General features: G+C 41.9%; 1 protein-coding gene, 1 long non-coding RNA gene and 1 other non-coding gene across 7 annotated transcripts in view; 2 read left to right on the forward strand and 1 right to left on the reverse strand.

Moving 5' to 3' along the window:
• Positions 1 to 23375, forward strand: part of LOC129058096 (aldehyde oxidase 2-like) — a 78159-nt gene that overhangs the window by 48434 nt on the left and 6350 nt on the right. The window contains 11 exon segments of the mRNA XM_054549639.1: positions 1100 to 1186; positions 1360 to 1551; positions 3740 to 3967; positions 7877 to 7972; positions 9987 to 10115; positions 12421 to 12495; positions 13303 to 13355; positions 15278 to 15392; positions 17172 to 17237; positions 17350 to 17538; positions 20080 to 20247. Of these exon segments, the coding sequence (XP_054405614.1) occupies positions 1100 to 1186; positions 1360 to 1551; positions 3740 to 3967; positions 7877 to 7972; positions 9987 to 10115; positions 12421 to 12495; positions 13303 to 13355; positions 15278 to 15392; positions 17172 to 17237; positions 17350 to 17538; positions 20080 to 20247 (1398 nt within the window).
• LOC112132508 (U1 spliceosomal RNA) lies at positions 15005 to 15170 on the forward strand. The gene has a single exon (XR_002914273.1). It is a non-coding gene; the product is annotated as a U1 spliceosomal RNA (small nuclear RNA).
• The window catches only part of LOC129058097 (uncharacterized), a 30024-nt gene continuing 26576 nt past the window's right edge, over positions 19928 to 23375 (reverse strand). For all 5 annotated transcript variants that reach the window (XR_010136075.1, XR_010136077.1, XR_010136076.1 and 2 more), the window contains 2 exons: positions 21773 to 22199; positions 19928 to 20222 (listed from right to left, as the gene is read on the reverse strand). This is a non-coding gene — a long non-coding RNA (uncharacterized LOC129058097). The remainder of the gene's footprint in view (positions 20223 to 21772; positions 22200 to 23375) is intronic.

Consider the following 23375-nt stretch of genomic DNA (forward strand, 5'->3'; position numbering starts at 1 on the left):
TATATAAATATATATGTATAAATATATATATACATATATAAATATATATACATATATAAATATATACGTATAAATATATATGTAAATATATATAAATATATATGTATAAATATATATATATACACATATCCTTCAAACACAGCTAACAAAGTTTTGCTTGGTTATTCAGAACTATTTGTAAATTAGGATAACATGTGTTTATGTGTAAATAGTTTCTTCCAAATTTTTGAAAAGTTTATATGAAATAGTTTAAGGATTCTGCTACCTTATTTATAGTACTATTTTGCTTAGCAGTCCTTCCTTCATGAAAGTCAAAGGTAAACTTCAGTCAAAGTCTAATGTTAACCCTATAGTTATATATATAGTCGTGTGGATCCTTCAGTCATATTTATCCCTGCTTTCAGAAAGGCAAAGGGACCTGGGTCAATCCTTGTTTGGTAGAACTACAGTAGGGAGTGGGGATTTTTCTTTTCTTTTTAATGTGGACTGTATAGACAAAATGGTCTGGGTGGGTGGAGGGGAGTGGCAACATTGAAAGAATGCAAGCTGCCTTAAGCTCTTCCCAAACAGTAACAACAGCACGAGCTCAGGTTTGTTAGGTCGGGTAAGCATGTACAAACATCTTCACCACCTAGTGAAATAAGAGCAGCCCCCATGCATCCATTCAAGGACCTCAGCTTCAGAGGCTTTCCCATAACAGGATACACTGCGATTCATTCCAACACATTCTGGAATTCCAGAGACCTTTTCACCAGGAAGGAAACCACAGACTAAATTAGAAAGAAAGTCAGTAAAAAAATGAAGGGGAATCTTCCAAGAATAAGGACGAAGAGGGTGGCAATTATAGTCCAGGAGACAAGCAAAGTCTTTAGAATTCCATGCTGACTGTGAAGCCAGAAAATCACATGTTGGAAGGAAAGAGCTCAGCAAAATTAAGCTCAGAAGAGGTCTCCATCAGTCAAGCAAGGCATGGTACACCATAAAGCAAACAGGGAGCTGAGTCTGGCCTCTGTCCTGCCCTATGGGGGAACTGGGCTATGTCTCACAATTGGCATGCAAATTTTGAACATCTCAGTAAATAACCATCATTTGGTGACAGGTAGGATTCATGAACAACGGGCGGATCAAAGCTCTAGACATTGAGTGCTACATTAACGGAGGATGCACGCTGGATGACTCTGAGCTGGTACGTACACCAGAAAGCAGCAACGTGCTTGACCATGAGTAGAATGCCAAGTTTCTAGATGACTCTTTATGAAGTTTATTTCCTAATGTAGTTAAATTCCACAAGCCGTTTGTACTTGACTGTCAGAGAAAAGAAAAAAAAAAGTGATGATAAATGTGAATATCCCCTTTTAGGTAACAGAATTTCTAATACTAAAGCTGGAAAATGCATATAAAATTCGCAACCTCAGGTTCCAGGGCCGTGCATGCATGACAAATTTGCCATCCAATACGGCCTTTCATGGATTTCGCTTCCCACAGGGAGCCCTAGTAACAGAATCTTGCATCACAGCTGTGGCAGCCAAATGTGGCCTTCCGCTAGAAAAGGTAAGGTTGTAACCAAGGCCATAACCAAAGTTGCTGATGAACCAGACCAGTGGGAAACCCAGCTTCTTTGACCCAAGGAAACACACTAGAAGAACCACATGAATTAGCCCTGGCTCAGAATTCAAAGTGAATTAAAAGCTACCTAAAAAAACTCACCTCACCCTATCTTACTCCTTCCTTACTTACGCACACATCTCTTTTTTTTAATTTGTACCAAAATAATTACTCTATTTAAAATTCAAACCACACCGAAGTAATCAAAAAAAGGGAATGCCCCTTTTTCCACCCCCATCCCTCTTGGTCAAGGGTAATCATTGTTAACAATTCCATGTTTATTGTTCTTCCCCTTTTTCTATCTTTGGCCACCCATTTGTATTCATACACACATACCTAAACATTGATATATAACATATATGTGCACATGTATGGTTATTTACCAGAATGGGACCATAGCATACATATTACTCTGCCTCTTCCTTCTCCTACAGGACAATATGCCATGGCCATCTTTCTGTGTCAGTAGAATGGTCTGCTTCGTTCTTTTTCATGACTGAATAGTACTATGTAATATGCACGTACCATAACTTATTTAGCCACTCCACTATTAATATACATTCTGGCTGTTACCATTTTTGGCCATTAAAATGATGTTGCAATAAACATCTTGGTACATATGTACCCAGGTATATGTTTGCCTTATTGTATATCTTTAGGATAAATTTACAGAAGTGGAATTACTGGTGCACTTGAAAACTTTTGAGAAATACTTCCAGAAGAACACCCTCTGAAAATACTATTTTTCACAATAGACCAGAAGGTGCACAGGGTGTACAGTATGCTGGACTAGAGAGAGGCAGCTTCTGGAATTGAGATCATGGTCAATAACTTGCTTCCACTCCCCACACATTCCAGTCAGAGCCCACCCTACCTTTTCCATTTCTGTCCCGTTTCCCCAATATAGACCCCCTACTCCAGCAAGAACTCTCGTATGTATTGTCCCTAGAACTGCTTTGTCCCTAAATTCAACACGAATTCCGGGTTTGTGATTGTCGGGGTACTTCCTACAAACAAGAGAACACCCAATATTTTGTACAAGGAAGGCAGTAGTTATCCTAAGAGAAGTCACGTACAGTGTTCCACGGGTACCAGAGAAGGAAGGCATCACGTTGGCATGGGGAGAGGGGAACCAGGAAGAACCTTCTGGAGAAGATGGCACTTGAGATAGGCCTTGAAGAATAATTGGCACAGATGTTGGAAAGGTGATCTAGGCAAGTAGAACAGCATGAGCAAGAGCGTCAATGTCTGTGTGGTTCAGTTTCCTTATCTATAAATGACTCACCTCACAGAGTTCCTGCAAGAATCAAATAATTTAACATTCATTACAATATTCGTTTTATAAACTGGATAGTATTATTCCAACGTTGTTGCCAATAATAATAATTCTTTTATTGTGATTAGAATAAAATGGAGATGATTAAAAATAAAAAACTTCTAGGCATATCTCAGCAGTCAAGTGTTGCAAGTTTCCAGGACATATAACATAAAACACACCTTATTCAAATAAACTATTTTTCTTTTTTTTTTCTTTCTTTTAGAGATGAGGTCTCACTACGTTGCCCAGGCTGGTCTTGAACTCCTGAGTTTAAGTGATCCTCCTGCCTCGGTCTCCCAAAGTGCTAGGATTACAGGTGTAAGCCACCACACCAGGCCCAAAGAAACTGTTTAAAAGATTTACCCATACATTCCAAAGGCAATTAAAAGACTTAGAGGGGATCTGCTATTATTTGCAATGCTATTCCTCCCTGGCAGGACAAATCTTCAGTTATGACAATTAATCCTTGCTTTAGTGTACTGCCTACCAGCTCTGCTCCATCCTCTGAACCTTGTAGAATAAAAAGAAAAGAAAAATCTACCTCCCTAGGCCTCTACATCCCACTGCCTTTCGTGGAATAGTCTCCACATGCTACCTTCCACTTCTAGTAGGGAGAGACCCCAACTGGTGCATTGATGAAGAGGTAAAAAATAACCTCTACTATTTTTGCAAAAGCATGTGCCATTCAAAGAAAAAACAGACCCTGTCTTCCCTTCTCTACAGCTTGTGCTTTAGTGGAGAAATTTTTCAAGTCTCTATTTGGCCATCAGTTTCTGCCTTACCATAACTATTTACTGAATTTCCCACGTGTTTCAGATTAGAGAGAAAAATATGTACAAAACAGTTGATAAAACCGTCTACAAACAAGCATTCAACCCTGAGACCCTGATAAGATGTTGGAATGAATGTCTGGACAAGTCTTCCTTTCACAGCAGAAGAATGCAGGTCAAAGAGTTCAATAAGAAGAATTATTGGAAGAAGAAAGGCATTGCTATTATTCCCATGAAGTTTTCAGTTGGCTTTGCTGCAACAAGCTACCATCAGGTAAGACTTGTATATAGGATAAATAACCTTCATGCTAGACACACTCCTGGCCCAATCTGCTTCTGAGGACTTTGAAAAATATCTCATTTCTTAAAGCATTGAGCTCCTCCCTGCCAACACCTAACAGAAATGTACAGAACTGTCCAGAGCAGCACCCCCATCTGCAAGCATTTTTAATACAGTGCAGTATTTGTTTCCTTCTTGGGAAACAAATGCCTAATCAACTGAAGTCAGGAAGACCTGAGAAATCCTCGGCTCTGTATTGACTAGCTGTGTGACATTAAGTTATTCAACATTTCTGAGCCTCAGCTTTCCCAATGATAATAACAATAATAATAATAACAATAACTCTGTCTTAAGATTGATGAGGACTCAGTAAGATAGTGAATGTAGAGCAGCACTTGGCTGGGTTCCTGGAACACTGTGGATGTCATCCAGAGCATCACTAAGCCCCTCCCAGGAGAGCTCAGACACACCTCTCAGGGCTCCTCCTCCTCTGGTGGGTAGGATGAGACCCCCTGAACCTCTGGGTCACATGTTCAGGCCCAGCATGCCTCTTCTATAAACAGGCACAAGAAGGGTAACTGTCATGTCTGCAAGCTAGATGCAATCAAAGGCTGTGACATCAGAGAAACTTGAGAGCCGCCTGTGTGGTTTCCTCTCTGACGCCAAATATTGTCTTTTCCAAACCAACTCCAACACCAAGTGGGTGTCCAACCATTCTTTTCTCACACTAACTACCAGAGTTAGTGCAGACTCCACAGATCAAGGGCTGAGTCCCACAAGACCGCCCCTATTTCAGACACCAGCTTCAAATGGAGGGCCCTAGCTACTCACACTCCCGCCTGGCCGACTACTAATTTGGAGGTTTTCACTACCCCCATTCAGGTTTGATAATTTGCTAGAATGACTCATGGAACTCAGGAAAGCACTTTACTTATGATCATTACCAGTTTACTATGAAGGATACGGACTCAGGAACAGCCAGATGGAAGAGCTGCCTGGGGCAAGGGATGGAAAGGGGTAAGAGCTTCCCTGACCTCTCCAGGCACACACCCTCCCAGCACCTCCACCTGTTCACCAACCCAGGAGCCCCCAGACTGCATCATTTGGGGTTTTTATGGAGGTTCCACTACACAGGCATGATTGATTACAGCATTGGCCATTAATGATTGAACTCAATCTCTAGCCCCCATCCCAAGAAGATGGGGAGGAGGACTGAAAGACCAATGCACACCGCCTCCGAGCCCCCATCCTAAAGCTACCTAAGCCCTTCTCATGAGTCGTCTCATTAGCAGAATAAAACAGTAAATTCCAAGCCTTTACAAACTCTGAACCAAGAACCAGGGGCAAAGATCAAATATTTACTTTTTATTATAACACACTTCCCTTCACCTGTATGGCCACACCACATCTAAACCACAGCCTACACTCTACCGTCATCCATGGGAACCAACATCTCATCTCATGACAAAGAAAACCTTCAAATCAAGCAATGACTTTAAGTCTCCATTTGAATATCCTCCAGCTGCCCCACAGAGTTCTAAATTGAGGCACCCTAGAATCACCTGGCTAGGAATAGAAGGGTGTTATTCCAGGTCAGCAGATGACTCACAAAGCTGGAACACCTACCCTCTAAATTGGCAGTGAGAGCTCTGTCCTCAGTGGGAGTCAAAAGGCCCACGGTGAGTAAATCCTATTATTAGCAGCTACAAGCCTCAGTGCTCCCAAGCCCCTCTGAGCCAACCCTGGGCCTCCAGGCATCTTGAGACACAAATGGGCTGAAGCCTTCGTTCCTCCTCCTCCTGGAAGGAAAAAAATACCACCTTTCCCTTTGTCCAATATATCAAACATTGATGTAGTGTCCCTGTGATTTTTTTTTTTTTTTTTTTTTTTTTGTTAGACAGAGTTTTGCTCTTGTCACCCAGGCTGGAGGGTAGAGTACAATGGCACAATTTCTGCTCACTGTAACCTCCGCCTCCCAGGTTCAAGCGATTCTCCTGCCTCAGGCTCCCAAGTAGCTGGGATTACAGGCGCCTGCCACCATGCCTGGCTAATTTTTGTATTTTTAGTAGAGTCGGGGTTTCACCATGTTGGTCAGGCTGGTCTCGAACTCCTGACCCCAGGTGATCCACCCACCTCGGCCTCCCAAAGTGCTGGGATTACAGGCATGAGCCACCACGCAAGGCCAGGACCTGCTCAGAGGTATTTACGGGACACAAAGATGAGTTAAGACTAGGCGCCCCTCCATGGCAAGACTCAGAGAAGAGCCTCTTAGCTCCAGGATTCCTTACCTGTGGCTGCTCTAACAAAGTACCACAAACTGGGTGACTCAAAAACAACAAATTTATTCTCTCACGATTCCGGAGGCCTGAAATTCAAACTCAAGGGGTCAGCAGGGCCATGCTGCCTCTGAAGGCTTCAGGGAAGAATCTTCCCTTGCTTTTCCAGCTTCTGGTGGCTCCTGGTATTACCTGGCTCGTGGCAACATGACTCCAGTCGCTGCTGCCTCCATCTTCCACAGCCCTCTTACAAGGACACCAGTCATTGAGTTTAGGGCCCCCACAATCCAGTATGATTTTATCTTAAGTAGTTGCATCTGCAAAGACTAAAGTTCCATGTTGAGGTTTCAGACAGACATGAATTTTAGGGGGCAGGGGAGGGACACTCTTCAACCCAGTATTCCTGTAAGGAGAAGTACAAAGAAGGAGGTGATTGATCCTTCCCAGATGGGGATGAGACACATGTGAGGAAGTTTTGGGGTTGTTTTGTTTTGTTTTTTTGAGACGGAGTCTCGCTCTGTCACCCAGGCTGGAGTGCAGTGGCACGATCTCAGCTCACTGCAAACTCTGCCTCCCAGGTTCAAGCAATTCTCTGCCTCAGCCTCCCAAGTAGCTGGGATCACAGGCACCCGCCACCACACCTGGCTAATTTTTGTATTTTTAATAGAGATGGGGGTTTCACCACCTTGGCCAGGCTGGTCTTGAACTCCTGACCTCGTGATCCGCCCTCCTCAGCCTCCCAAAGTGCTGGGATGAGTACAGGCGTGAGCCGCCGTGTCCGGCCAAGTGCGGAAGTTTTAACAGAACATAGACTGCAGGGCGTGGCCCTGCAGGCTGAGCAGACAGGTAAGGAACAGGAGGAGAAGCCAGCCAGGACAAGAGATTGGACAGAAGCAAGGAGCACAAGTCAGAAAGGAGCTGCAGTGGGGCCAGACTCAGAGGCAAGGCAGGGGGCAACAGGGACTGTACAAGAGACCAAATCCCACAGGGCCTCCTAGTGGAATAAGGAGCCGAGCTTTCCCTTACAGGCTGTGGGGGGTTTGCCCACCTTGCCCATGGCAAAGCCTTCTTCGGTCTGTGATTCTGTTCTGTTGTCACTTGTCATCCCTGAGCAGCACAGGAGTTGCACCTGTCCTCCCAGATCTCCCAGGGCACCCTATGCCACTCTCATTATCTCACTGATCATCCTACACTACAGTGACTTGATCTCCAGCCTGTCTTTCTACCACATTGTGAGCAGCTTGAAGAAGAGCCATGTCTTGTTCATCTTTATGTATCTGGAGCTGAGCACACTTGGTACACACTATGTGCAAGTACCTAAAACATTTAAATAACTAGCTTAATGGTCAGCCAGTGATTTTAAGCATGAGAGTGATTTTCAAACAATTGGAACCAACACTCTCAACTCCTGAGGTATCCAAAGGGGCTCCTATGAAAATCAGAAGGAATGTTCTTTACAGGCGACTTTTTGCACAAAACAGAACTAAGCTTCAGCATCCTACCAGGAAAGTTTGCTTCTCTGACCCCCTCCACTCCCTAAGACTGGTATTTCACTACCTTGTGTTTTATATTGAACCTCACCAAATGCTAACTTGCACTGAGCTATGCCTTCCAATTCTTTTACTAGGCAGCTGCACTGGTTCATATCTACACAGATGGGTCTGTGTTGGTCACACACGGGGGCAATGAACTGGGACAAGGTATTCACACCAAAATGCTACAGGTAAGATAAATAAAATTAAACCATTATTCTCTATATACATTGTTGAAAGTTAGGATTCATCTATTAGGGTAAATATTGACTCCCTGTATTCAAACACTGAGATCTTGACTATTTAGTTGGAAGGCTTCTTACATATCAAATAGAATGGTTGAGGTGGCAGAAATCCCACATGTATGCAGACAGTCCTGGAGCTTGGCCAGGGTTCATGGATGGGGTGATCATTAGTGAAAACGCCACTAAGAAAACCATGGAGCCCTGTGGTGGGAGCTCCAAGCAGGCAACCAGGAGCAGGACTTTCTTAGCTTTTGTGGCTTTAATGTTTACCTTTTAGACAACAATATTAGGTTGCTAGTGTTTTATTTTGACAAGTAAGGACAAGTATTTCATCAACTGCCATCATCCTACGATTTTTATAAGATATTTAACACACATACATACACACTAATTAGTAAGAATATAATCTCAGGAGAAAAACAAGAATAATTCTTTAAATAACGCTATGACAAATGTATTAGAATGTTATAGTGCACATCTGTAGCTTTTGACCATCCAGCCCCTTAGCTCATTTGAAGTACTGTACCTCTCACATGCCATATATTTCTGAAAGACTCCTCAATTTGGGTACCTTTCAGCTCCATCCCCATCCTTACTCCCACGCCTGCTGCAGATATAGGCACAAGACCCGCCTCTGGTCAATCAGGGTTCTGGAATCCCACTGACTCTGGGAAAGGACACATGATTTAAGCAAGGCCACTCAGAGCCTTTCCTTGGATTGACATGTAGATGCTGGGAGAAAGGAGCCATCTTTCCCCTGTGGCTGTTTAGGTACTATACTATAGGGCAGGGGCTGCCACAGGCAGTTCTGTGCCATGGATGGAACCGGCCATCGTAGAAAGAAAAGCAAATGTGAGAGGCTGAGAGGAGACGCTGATGAGACCTCAAAGCCCCTAGATACACATGTACTTCACACTAGCTCCATCTATCCTGCCCAGTTATATGAACCAACAAATTCCCTTTGGATTTTCACCACCAAGAAACAACAAAGTCGTCCCTTTTTTTCATTTTGCATCTTTCTGGATAAACTTCATATAGAATGACATTAGTCAGAAGATTAGCATTTGAGAACGGGATATCATGAGAAGGTGTTTTTTGCAAAAACAAAAAGACAAGAGAAGCCAAAATAATGTTTTTTCCTTTCCCTTTCTTCTTTTTCATCTCTTTCCTCGTCATTTCTTGATTAAATATCTTCATCTCCACATATGTTTGCTAGAGAAACTGGAAGGAAAAGAGCAGAAAAGAAGCCAGGTGCAGTGGCATGCAGCTGTAGTCCCAGCTACTTGGGAGGCTGAAGCAGGAGGATCACTTGAGTCCAGGAGTTCAAGATCAGCCTGGGCAACACAGTGAGACCTCATCTCTAAAATAATAATAATAATCTTTTAAAAATTATTTTTAAAAAACAGAAAAAATGAACAGCCAATACTGGAGGAATATAAGCAAGGGAGAACAAATAGAAAAAAGGGTGGGAGGATAAGAGCAAGAAAAAGGTCCTCAGGGTCATTCCAAGTTCATCTGATACTGATATCGAAAGATTTCAGACCAAATTCTGAGTCAGTCTTATCTCATTCTCCCCTCTTTTGTTCTCTCTCTCTCTCTCTTCCTCTCTCTCTCTCTCCCTCCATCCCTCTTTTTCTTCCTGCCACTGAACCAAATAAGTGCCTGAAAATCTCAATTTGGCCTACTTCCTACACATCTAAAACTTAGAAAAAAGGAAATTCTTAACATTCTAAATGGACTCAATTTGAAAAGAACCACTGTGGAATATTACCAAGAAAACACTGTAAAAATCAGCATGAGGCCTTACAAAAAAAGTAGTTTTGATGCTTATAAAGTACATTATTTTAGTCTTAAAAGGGTACCATGGATGTAATAACAAATAATTTTTATTAAGAAAAATAATGATTCAAATCTTCATAGAAGTCCTTGCTGGACTTGAAAATATTTATGTTTCTCATAGGTGGCCAGTCGTGAGTTAAAAATACCCATGTCCTATATGCACGTCTGTGAAACAAGCACAGCAACAGTGCCCAATACAATTACTACGGCAGCGTCTATCGGTGCAGAAGTCAATGGCAGAGCTGTGCAGGTGAGTCTTCCTGTCTCTCCTTGGTGTGCCTCTCCCACATCTCTGGTTTTTATGGCTAGATACAGGTACAATAGTTGACTTCAGAGAAGTCATGTGTGTCACTAAACATAGTCTGGGGTAACTAAAATGTTGGGAGAGTGTATTTGGAGTAGGCTAAATTGAGATGACAGACCCAAAATGTAAAGGCTCAAACACAGTGAAAGTCCCTTTCTTGTACACGTATCAGTCCCGAGCATTGTTTGGTCATTTGAGCACCCAAATTGATGGAGGCTCCACCATCTTCAACACGTGGTGTGCCAAGTTGCCCTGGGTGTCATCATTCCAGTGAGCATGGAGGAGCCGGTGTGGAAGACTCTGAGCCAGATCTGGAAGTGATGCAAGTCACTTCCACTCACAGTCCATTAGCAGAACCAGTTTCAGGCTATGTCTAACTGCAACGGAGGTTGGGAAATGTAGAGTAGTGGGAAACCATATGTCCAGCTGCTATGGAAGAAGGAGAGAATGGATTTTGGTGAACAGGCAGTCTCTGTTCCTAGCAGACACAGCAAGAAAAAATTTGGCTACCAAGTAATGCAGAGCTGTGCAAGTTTCCTCCAGCATAAACAAGTTTTTGCGGGCAGATAGGCAGGCAGACCCCAGACAAGGAGACAGGGTGCAATAGAAGCATTGTCTTCAGTGGTATTCTACCGAGTACTTAGAGCTTTTCTTTGTACTTATTTTTTTAACTGATTTTTTAAAAGTGCTAAATTTTCACTGTCTCAGAATAGAATCATGACTTCATAGTCCTTAATTCGAATATCTGATTGCATGTACTTTTGAAATATATATATTTGTCATGTTTCTGTTGCAAACTGTTCACTTTTCCACTGGGATATTGTGGTGAGCCATATTTTCCCGGAATGCTGCAATGATACCACCAACAGGAACCCCTTTCAAATCAGTCCTAATTTTGTGGTGATACCTCTTAAGGAATCAAAAAGCAAAGACTCTTTTTTGCTCAGAACAAATGTGTAAGAAACCTCAAATGCATGAGATCTAATCTGGAGTAGGGTCAAACACAAAAGAGGAACAGCTCAGAGTGTATGGGAGTTGTCAGCCCAAAATAAGTGTCAATCCATCTTCTAGAGTATTAAGTTTTAGGTTTCTGTTAAAGATCAGAAAATTTGTGGATCTGGACCATTATAAAGTAAATTTAATTGTTTTCTCATTTCATAGCCAAAGCCAAGGCCTTTATTATAGTAGTTTGATGGTGGTTGAATGAACAGATGGAGGGAGAGATCAGACAGGGGGATTCTGGCATGTCATTGTTACAGACTGGAAAGCACAAATTTGAATGAAAATAGGATGTTTATTCCATTTATTTTAATAGCCATAAAATACCAAAGAAATGGCCGGGTGCAGTGGCTCACGCCTGTAATCCCAGCACTTTGGGAGATCGAGGCGGGCAGATCACGAGGTCAGGAAATCGAGACCTTCCTGCCCAACATGGTGAAACCTCGTCTCTACTAAAATACAAAAAATTAGCCAGGCATGGTGGTGCGCGCCTGTAGTCCCAGCTACTTGGGAGGCTGAGGCAGGGGAATCACTTGAACCCAGGTTGCAATGAGCTGAGATTGTGCCACTACACTCCAGCCTGGTGACAGAGCAAGACTCCATCTTAAAAAAAAAAAAAAAGAAATATACAAAAATACAAAAGATGTAGGAAAAAAATGCTAAGAGCCAGGCACAGTGGCTCATGCCTGTAATCCTAGCACTTTGGGAGGCTGAAGTAGGCAGATGGCTCGAGCTCAGGAGTTCAAGACCAGCCTAGTCAACATGGTGAAAATCCATCTCTACAAAGAAGACAAAAATCAGCCAGGCTTGGTGGTGAGTGCCTGGAGTCCCAGTTACTCAAGAGACTGAGGTGGGAGGATTGCTTGAGCCCAGATGTCGAAGTTGCAGTGAGCCAAGATGGTGCCACTGCACTCCAGCCTGGTTGACAGAGTGAGACCCTGTCTCAAAAAAACAAACCAAAAAAAAGAAAGAGAGAGAGAAGTTAAGAACCTGAATATTCTAAGAAAGAGGATCTGAGAGTAGAAATTCAGCTGAACCCATATTTTCACAGGAAGTGAGCCAGGAAGGGGAAAAAGTAACCTCCAGTAACCAATACTGTTATCAAGGGCAGGAGTTGTGTTCCCAATATTTCAGGATCACGCACTCCATAGCACTTGCTGACCTAATCAATGAACATTTGTTCACACAAATCGTAACCACCATAACCACTGGGCTCTTCTCTAATGTGGATTCCATTCTTTACTACTTCAAGAATGCTTGTCAGATCCTTCTGAAACGCCTTGAGCCCATCATTAAGAAACATCTGGAAGGTGCATGGGAAGACTGGGTAAGTGTTCCACTCCCTTTGTTAATACAAGTGAGAAAACAATGTAAACCAGTACTGAGACAGCACCACAGCAGTGCACAGCTATCACACACAGAGACAGTTCCTCTAAGTGTCACAGTGATGGAGCATGCCCCCTGTTTCTTCCCCAGTTGAGTGGGTTTCTGCAAACAGGCAGGATCTCTAAAGGTTGAGAAGGCTACTCCAGGATGTATACCAGGTGTGTATGGAGAAAGCGCACAGGAAACAGCAGTCACTGGAAGGAGAAATAGAAGTGTATGAAGAATACACTCTGCTTAAGTAAGAAATAAGAGGAAAAGAATGAGCCTTCCTAAGCCACACACACACAAACACACACACGTGCGAGCACGATGTTTTGGGTAGGTTAGGAGGAAAACTAAAAGGCCTATTTGCTGTTGAATACGGCTCAAAGGAGATGACTAACTTAATCCAACTTTACAATATCCTATGACTTTTTTCATTAGAACAATTATTTCAAATTTACACACATGCTTACTATAAAGTTCTAACATTTAGAAATGAAGTCCAAATACCTTGTGCACTAAGCCCCTATCTCATGGATGTGCAGCAGCATTCTATTTTATGTTTGTTCAACCAAGACTTCTAAACTCAATCAGAAGGAAATTGTTAGTGTGCTAGTTAAGGAAAAATAATATGATGATGAGTTCTATTATTGGTAGCAAAGCACCAGAAACAATTATGAGATGTCAATTTTAGATTGGACATTTCTGTTTTCACCTAGCAGATGGCATATTTGTTTCGCTTTAACTAAATATGCCCATTCTGCAGATAGAAGCTGCATTTGAACAAAGAATCAGTCTCTCAGCCACTGGATACTTCAGGTAAACATCACAATAATATCTTGACGTAGCTGAGAAAATACGAGGTAACTCAATCACTGTTGATGGCTGTCGTGATACTTTGGTTCTTGTCTTCTTAGTTTAAAAGAATTTAAACAAGAGACACAGCAAAGCAAAAAAACAACAACAAAAAGAGACACACAGCGAAAGATGTGCAGCATAGAGTAATTTATTGCAAAAAAAAAGAATATTTTGAAAATGAGGTGCAGAGTAGACAGTACACCCTGAGAGAGAATTCAGGGCAGGCTGTCCATAAGGATGAGACAGCAAAAACTGGTATTGCGGACGCTCCCTTTATGAGGGTCTTACATGATTATTCATAAAGAGGTGGGAAGAGGTGTTACTAGTAAGCACGTTCTGGGTGGTCTTCTGGGTGCACATGTGCAGCTGTACATGCATGTTCATACATCACATGTCCCATTAGTATCTTAAATTTCCACCCCAGAGGTGTGTTTTTTACTATTAAAATAATTTGATTTTACCTGGGGACAGGTAAAATCAAAGTGTGCATGCTCTCTACAGGGGAAATTCCCTACTGAAGATAGCTTTGCTTGAATGAGTGCGATTACAATGGAAATGCTGAGGCTTTCATGTTGATTGTGCCATCACCACAGTGCTGGTGCTGCGTCCAGAGAACGTGGTCGCTTTCTTGACTACCTATGCTGCCTCAACTCTGGGCCGCAGGTCCCTCATTTGTAAAATACATTTTTATTATGTGATTGCTGAGGTCCCTTCTAGGCCCAAAATTCTATGATTTCACATAGGCCTTTCAGTTATGTCCAAAAAAAAAAATTAAACAATAAAACACCCTTATTGGGGAAAAAAATTAGATGCTTGACTTACAACAGCTAATCATTATAATCATTATTTACTATTTATTTAATCATTACTTACAATATCTAATCATTATTTACTATTCTTTATCGTGAATAGTAAAAATATATTATCATTAGAAATGACTTGCATCTCAATTTTACAAATCTCCCTCCCTTTACCATAAAACCTGTCTATTTTGAAGCTCCATACTAGACAAGGGAGAATGGGTGGATGATAATCACCAGTCATTGTCAAATTCAAAAAGCATGTGACATTAGTTTTACAGTCTAATGAAACAAACCACCAAACAATAGACACACACACACACACACACAAACACAAAGAACAGTAAAGCAAATCCTCATGAAGAATGAGGAAATAAGGAGATAACAGCCCAGCCTAGAGCCTTGTACCTAATGAGTTCTAAATTCCTAAGTTCAGTTACCTGAGAGCAAACCAGCCCTCTATCTGAATATATCTTCTATTATATATTAATGCATTGAATTACCAGTCCTTTTTTACCAACCCTGAATTACCATCAGCTCCCTGTGAGTTTGGTTAGCACTATCCATGGGGTCCCTTTGGGAAGAGTGGTCCCAGAGGGACCACTGATAAAATTCAACTGAGGTTCTCAGTGGGCAGGCTGGCTAAAGCTCAAATCCTTTGTGGTCAAGATACAGGCACACTGTGAGGTCTGGTCCCAAAAAATCTATTGGCTTCTCCCTCTTTTTGACATCCTAACTGTGGCACAAGGAATGTCCTCTTTAAATGAGTTTAAAAGGCAATTGAAATGAACATAAATCAAATGAAATGCTATACTTACTGGCAGGGGAGATACCATGATTCCGAAGGTGGTTTTCCTAGAGTGAGGCTTATCTTACCTATTTTACTCCAGAAATGCTGACCCCTGTGATTTCCCCAAATGTAGGAAACTCAACTGCATAATTTATGGTAGTGGGAGACTGTATTTGTGCCCTCCCTGCGAAAAAAAAAAAATGAAACACTACCATAAAACTTTGGTAACTTTTAAAATAAATCAACATTCTATCTCCCCAACTCAAGCTAAAAGGCTTTATTTCTTCCCTCAGGGGCTACAAGGCCTCCATGGACTGGGAGAAGGGGGTGGGGGACCCATTTCCTTACTATGTCTACGGAGCTGCCTGTTCTGAGGTTGAAATTGACTGCCTGACAGGTGCTCACAAGGTAAGTCAAGTCTAACTTTCCTCTTGGCAAATAAAAACAACAACAAAAGTGTGTTGTATAGTAAATAGCCCAATTCCATTATGTAATTCTCTCATAACAAGAACAAGATTCTTTCAATTCCATGGGAGGGTCCAGAGATCTAGCCTTATCCTGAATTTCCACTTAAAAAGACAATATAGTAGTCAAAAATGAATTGCTGATGACAGTCTAAACTGTATTAAATTTTTTATTTCATTTAGACAACAAAATCACTTTCCAAGATTTCTCCCAAAAAAAAGCTTCTATTTATAAAGGAAAAACACATTTTCTAATCTGAAGGAATAACTAACTTAGTAAATAGTCTTGAGCAAACATTTTGAAAGCACATAGCAATGTGCTGTTTCTCCAAAGTCAATTATCCAAAAAGTATTACTGAAACAGATTTTGGGGGAAGAGAGGTATTAAAATAATTGTTATATTTTCTATTTAATTGAACAGCCAAGAAACTACCCATTGGAGACAGGGAATCATACTTAACCCAAAATTAACAACTTGCATTATAAAGGATGCAATTTTACCCAAGGGCCTTGGAATAAATCCCTAAAGATATGAAACTTACGAGGATCTTCCAGAATTTATGATGCTAGAAAAGTCAAAATGTGGTCTTTTCTGTGCCTTTCAGTTTACATTTACAGTTTAAGGTTCAATAATTTCAGTATCACTTTGATCCCTTAAAATAGTTTATTTCTTAAAGAGGCAAAACTTCTTTTAACTAAAGAGAAATCAGAGAAATTCAGTGACAGGCCTGTTGCAGCTGGCCATTTGTGGTTGGTGAACTAAATCATCCATCAACTCAGTGTTAGTGCACAGCCATCTCTTTCCACTGTCCAGCACTTACAGTGCAAAACACACCAGGTTTCAAGGTAGAAGTAAACTGAAGGCCCACTCTGAGGTGTGTCCAATCTCCCTCCCTATCCAGGTTGAGGATAGATGAAGGCTGGTCCCAATGCCCAGAGTAGGTTGTCCAAGAGGCCAAGGTTTGAGTCAAAAGAGAATTGCCAAGTCCAAAGGGCTAGATAGAAAGTAGAAGCCCAGGTATTGAGCCCAAACAGAGAATGATGATCTTGTCAGAACAAGCACTGGGAAATGAGGGGCAGAAGGGAAGCCCTGAGACACTGCAGAGATAGGCCACAGGCACTTAGGGGCTTTTAGTGGCTCCTGAATAACCTGCAGGCCCATGCTTAGTGCCAAAACAAGGGCCAGATTCATGTGATGCTTCTCAGAGAAGGAAGTAGATTAGCAAATCAAAGGTGGTCTCAACATTTGCCATGAATACCTTCCAAGATCTTACAAATCCACAAACTCATACGTGCCAGTATGGCTCTAGGATTTTCACAGTAAAATGGCAATAGTACCAGATGCCACAGATTATCATGAGGACTACATGAGCTCATAAATTATATTCCAACAACAAATTCAGGTTGAGAATCAGATGAACAACCAGGCACAACAATTATTTACCAAGTGACTCACTCAGACACACTAGCATGTCATGGACTTTGGAGTCACTTAAGAGGAGTCAAAACCATGAATGTACAAGGTCTTCCAGGGTCATGGACAGTCCTGGCACTCAATTTGAAGAGTTCAGCAGGCATCTTAACAGCTCTAATGTTGACAGGGTTCAATGCAGTGTTAATTAGCCAGCAGGAGTTCTGGAAAAACTGGAGATCATTTGAGTATACCTGAAAATGATACTTTTAATTCAAGTTTTTACGGTGAGGTAATTTTTATTTTGGGCAGAAAATCAGAACGGACATCATCATGGATACATGTTGCAGCCTAAATCCAGCCATTGATATTGGGCAGGTAGGTGCTGGCCCATCTGGGCAGATGCCCCTTCCTGGGAGTCATTTCAGGGTAGGTAAAGGCCTTCTAAAAATGATACAATGTCACAAAGCTTGAAATTGTCCCCCTCCAGATTGAAGGTTCATTTATTCAGGGAATGGGGCTTTATACCACTGAAGAACTGAAATATTCCCCAGAAGGTGTACTGTACTCTCGGAGCCCAGATGAGTACAAAATTCCAGCCATCACTGATGTCCCAGAGGAGTTCAATGTCTCCTTGCTGCCATCGTCACAAACCCCACTAACCATCTATTAGTCTAAGGTAAGCATCCAAACCTACCACTGCCCGGTGTCATGGATCGGGTAGCACATGGCAGATGAAAGCAGGCCGACAAAATAGTAAGTCAATGTTAACTGTTATCAGGAACAAATCACTATAGACTGCTAGAATTTGGAGATGACTCACCCATGGCAATCGTGGGCCAAGGATTTTAATAATTTCCTCTTTCACTGAAAACTCTAAAACTCGCCAAAAAGCTTTGACTTCTTAATAGAATAACACTTTTACTTAAGATCCTGAAGACTATAATATTAAACAGGATTGGAGGTGCAATGTGACTGAAATCCTAGCAGTGGCAGCATGGACAGAACCCTGGACTGAGGTCGCAGAAGACCTGGGTTCCTGCCACAGCCCTATCCCCTCCCCGTGGTCTTAAGCAAATCACTCACCTCTGAGGGGCTCAGGGTCCTCACCATACCCAGAAATGCATCTAGAACAGTGGTTCTCAATTGGGAGTGGGGGGAGTGGGGGAGGTGATTTTGTACAAGGCAGCCCCCCACCCCACTACAAAGAATTATCTGGCACAAAATGTTAATAGCATCAGAAAGCAAAGACATCAACCCTTAATAATTGCTAAACTAATGAAACTGCAAATTAAAATAAAGATCATTATTTGTTTGCCTTGCTCTATGCAGATTATGTGAAAACCACCCTCAGAGTAAAAACTTCATCTAGGTTTGAGAAGTATTGTTAAAGTTTCTTGACTCCTCTTAAGACTTTAAAATCTTTCCTGGCCATGGTGGTGCACACCTATAGCTCCAGCTACTCAGGAGGCTGAAGCAGGGGATTGCTTGAGCCCAGAAATTCAAGACCAGCCTGGGTAATCAATAAATAAGATCTTTTGGGAGACTTCTTGCTAGTACCCATCCTCCAAAAAAAAAAAAAAAAAAAAAAGTATCCAACCACATCTGTAGAAATTTCATCATGTCCAAACTGGATCCCACTGTCAGCCCAGGAACAGCAGGAACTTCCTCTAGACCTATAGTGATAAGGTCAGGGCAAACCTGAAAGGAAGGACAATCAATAGGGCCTTTGGATTCTCATTGAACTGGAAATCACTCTAAGGCGAAAAGGCAAAAGGGAGCTAAGAGCCCACAGAGAGCAGCTTTTAAGCCACCAAGAGTAACACAGGGCAGAAAGGACCCTTGAGTCCTTGTAGTTGCAGACAGCCACTCACAAGCAGACACTCAGGAAAATCATGGGTTTGCAGGTCCCACATGGAGGGTACTATGTAAAAACAACAGAGAGCTACCAGGTACCGGGAGCTGTGCTAGGTGCTTTTGCATTTCCTGATCCTCGCAACACCCAATAAAGTTGGCATCACTGCCCACACTTCACTGACAAAGGAACAGAGGAGATTATCTCACTTACCCAGAGAAACATGGGGAGTAAGGGCCAGGATTCAGACTCAGTCTCACTAACTCAAGGGTCACAAATTGGTGGTCTACTGGCTAAATCTAGCCTGAAGATGTACTTTTCTTTGGCCTACACAGTGTTTTTACAAGTCAGGGAATTTTACATTAAAATACAGATATCTAAATTCTCTTGAGAAAATGGATGATCTGGTAATTTTGGCTGCATTCTTGGAAAGGCAGCAACTAACTACAACTAAAGAACAGCTGCCCTTATAGACAGGACATGGGGGTGCTCTTCCTCACCTTACTTTTCACTGCTCCTTATTGTCCTTCATCTGCCTGCATCACTCATTGACAATACCTGCCTGTTCCTTGCAGATGATGGGTTTACAACCTTTCATCTGGTATCAAAGTCTGTACTCTTTCTTCTAGAGTACTCTGCCTATCCTGACCCTGGAGTTAAAAAAGGCATTTTTCTCTCTGCTGATAAAGCTGGCTAGTTCAAGCCATTGAATGTGTTTTACTAAATAGGGTACTTTCCCATTACCACACAAAGACACTCATACACACACACATACACACATACATACCTTTCTTAGAGAACAAAATTTAACCCAGACGAGATTCAAGATCTGGGAAACTCAGATTATGCTGGGACTTTTTTTCTTTTTCTTTGCCTTTTTTTTTTTTTTTGAGATGTAATCTTGCTCTGTCGCCCAACTGGAGTGCAATGGCATGATCTTGGCTCACTGCAACCTCCGACTCCCGGGTTCAAGCAATTCTTCTGCCTCAGCCTCCCAAATAGCTAGGACTACAGGTGCACGCCACCACGCCCAGCTAATTTTTGTATTTTTAGTAGAGACGGGGTTTCACCATGTTGGGCAGGATGGTCTTGATCTCTTGACCTCATGATCCATCCACCTCGGTCTCCCAAAGTGCTAGGATTACAGGCATGAGCCACCAAGCCCGCCCTATGCTGTGATTTTTAAGACTACTCAAGTTTCTGATTCAGTCAGTAAGTCAGCCAACAAACATTTATTGAGAAGATTTTGTGTACAAAACACTGTGCAGGGGTTGGGGATACAATGGTGAACAAGACCTGGCCCCTACCCTCTAGAAACTTATAGTGTAGTATAGAAGTTTCTTAAACCAATGTGCCTTCTTACAGGGCCTCGGGGAGTCTGGGATGTTCCTGGGGTCATCTGTGTTCTTTGCCATTGCTGACGCTGTGGCCACAGTGCGAAGAGAAAGAGACATAGCTGAGGACTTCACGGTGCAGAGCCCAGTAACGCCAGAATGGGTTCGAATGGCCTGTGCAGATCGATTCACAGAAATGGTAGGAAATTGTTTATTTTCCTAAAAGATGATTTGTCTATTTCCTGCTACTTAGACCTTTTGGGTAAATGTATAACCTAATCTGTGTCTAGCTAATCAAATTATGAAATGAAAAAAGCAAATCACACAAATACACCTTGTATACATGTAGTAATTTTAACTTTTAAAAAAGTATTTCCCAAGTGTTAATTTGATCGTCTTAGCAACCCTGAAGTAGGATAATTTATTAATCTCATGCTACAGCCAGGCGCGGTGGCTCACGCAAGTAATCCCAGCACTTTGGGAGGCCAAGGTGGGTGGATCACGAGGTCAGGAGTCGAGACCATCTGGCTAACTCAGTGAAAACCCGTTTCTACTAAAAATACAAAAAATTAGCCAGGCGTGGTGGCACGCGCCTCTAGTCCCAGCTACTCAGGAGGCTGAGGCAGGAGAATCACTTGAACCCAGGAGGCAGAGGTTGCAGTGAGCCAAGATCACGCCACTGCACTCCGGCCTGGCGAAGAGTGAGACTCCGTCTCAAAAAAATAAAAAATAAAAATAAAAAGTATATATATATTAAAAATGCTGCAAAAACTAATAGCTAAATGGAAAGCAACTGACTGATTTCTCCAAACAGTGGTTAAGTATTCCCTCCCTCTATCCTACCAACTCCATCCTGCCCTTCAACAAAAACAAACACACACACAGAAATCCATATGTCATATAGCCATATTTGATAATGTCACTTTCTGTGTTCCCTATACAGAGAGTATACACAGACTGCCTGTCATTTAGAAGTAGGGTGATCCCATTGCGAGCTACTGCCTTTCTCCTTCATTCTGTCTCATACCAATGCCTCCCAGCCCGAGACAGGGAGGCCTAGGGAGTTATCCATGTGGATACACACATGGCAAATCCCACCTGCTGAAGGTTACAGATAAGCAACTTTCCAGAGGTCATTGAGCCTCGCCTTTGCCAATTTCCTAAGCATCCTAATTTAAGTAATACCAGGTAGCATTACCTGACTGAGCACCACACTAAACATTTTACATATATTAGTCATTACTGCAACTCTATCAGGTAACTACTGGTATTTTCTTCATGTTACTATTGAGGAAATAGGTGCAATAACTTTCCCAAGATCACACACCTAGCATTTGGGGGCTAAGATTCAAACCCAGGCTGCCTGGCTTCACTATAATATATGGCCTCTCAGAGAGAAAAGAGTTGATTCTCTACTTCTTAAAAGGAAATTTCTATTTTCAAATCTATATTAAAAGAAGCCCAAATACTTAACTGACCTCTTCAAAACAGCCAACCATAGAGTGAAAAGATCTTAGAGAAATATTGCTTAAAAGGAAGTGTCATAATTATTAATTTCCTTCCCCTACATAACCTATTCCTATTTCCATCTTCAAATCTAACTCAACAATATTTCTTATACTCCAATAATACGAGTCACCCTGTAATTTCCCTCCAAGTCTTCTCCCAGTCTATGGATCTGACCCTCATCTGATGCCATTGTCTACAGCAATGATTACAATTACCTGCCTCTGGCCAGATGCCCTCCTCAGATGGGCAGGGCCGGGAAACCAGCACCCTCCACCCACTCCAGGAACTCCTCTGTGTGGATCTTGGCCTAGAGGTCAGTCATCTGCCCGTTCCTGACTCTGCTGGTGACATGGTCACTGTGGAATGGTGTCATCTCATACCCCAAAAGCATAAGCACTTCTGACCTTTAAAAAATGTTCTCATTCACATTTTGCAATAATAAATACCCTTTTCTGGAATGGGGCAGATTAAGAAAACTAAAAAACACAAAAGACAAAAATATACTTCTAATCTTCCTTTCTTGCCTGAGGTTAATGTTTTCAGTCTTCCAATGGTCTGGCTCCTAGAAAATGAATTCCTTCATGTCTAAGATTTCAGGCTGTTTTGAATAGTTGAATAGTCCAGTTGTCTGGCAAAGTAGCTCTGTCACATACAATGGGAAGAAGTGAAACACTTTGATTTATTTACCATTTGGGACTTAGCTTCTTAGCTACCTGGTCCATATGATGAAACCATATTTTCTCTCAAGTCTGATGGTTCCTTGATAAGACTAACATATCTTTGCAGATATAAATCATCTACTAATTTGTGCCCATCGATCAAATGCTCAATGTTAGAATAACCTAGCATTTTCTAAAATACTCGTAGATACATGGTTTATAAATATCACTTCATGTTATAACCTATGTTTGCTATTTTATACCTCCTTTTAATAACATACATTGCATTTTGTCTTCGTGAAAGTAACATATGTCCGTTATGGAAAAATTAGAAAATGCTGAAAAGAATAAGGTGAAGTTAAAATCAGCCATAATCCCACCAACCAAAACTAACTATAACCATGTTTTGGAGTGTGAGTGTGCATGTGTGTGTGTGTGTGTGTGTACACTTTTAACCATCCTTTAATTTATATATGTTTATATGTACAATATATCTTATTTGTAAACTCATTTAATAAAATCAGGATATCCCTGACATAAGTCTTTGAAAAGATTTGAACAGTGTAATTGGGAATGACTCTGCTGAGCCTCAGTCACAGAAAAATCTGGATTGGGAATTTCATGGGAAAAGTATCCCATGAAGCATCACTCAAAAAATACTTGCTTAAACACAAAAAGAGAATACCTGGCCAAACTCTTTTATCCTACAACTCTTAATCTTTGTCTATAGCTACCGGAATAAATTTGAGGGGTCAGGGCAGCAAAGAATGTTTAACTTTTCAATAATAATCCCCTTGTTATTAAGGCTACTTAGACCATATGGAGAATGATCATTTATGCTTTTTTTTTTTCTTTTGGAGACAGGGTCTTGCTCTGTTGCCCAGGCTGGAGTGCAGTGTTGTAATCTCAGCTCACTGCACCCTCTACCTCCCAGGTTCAAGTGATTCTCCTGCCTCAGCCTCCCGAGTAGCTAGGATTACAGGGGTGTACCACCATGCCCAGCTAATTTTGCTATTTTTAGTAGAGATGGGGTTTCACCATGTTGGCCAGGCTGGCCTGGAACTCCTGTCCTCAGATGATCCGCCCGCCTCAGCCTTCCACGGTGCTGGGATTACAGGCATGAGCCACTGTGCCTGGCCATAATCATTTATCCTTCATA

Source organism: Pongo abelii, chromosome 11 (genome assembly GCF_028885655.2).
Source record: "Pongo abelii isolate AG06213 chromosome 11, NHGRI_mPonAbe1-v2.0_pri, whole genome shotgun sequence".
NCBI lineage: Eukaryota > Metazoa > Chordata > Mammalia > Primates > Hominidae > Pongo > Pongo abelii.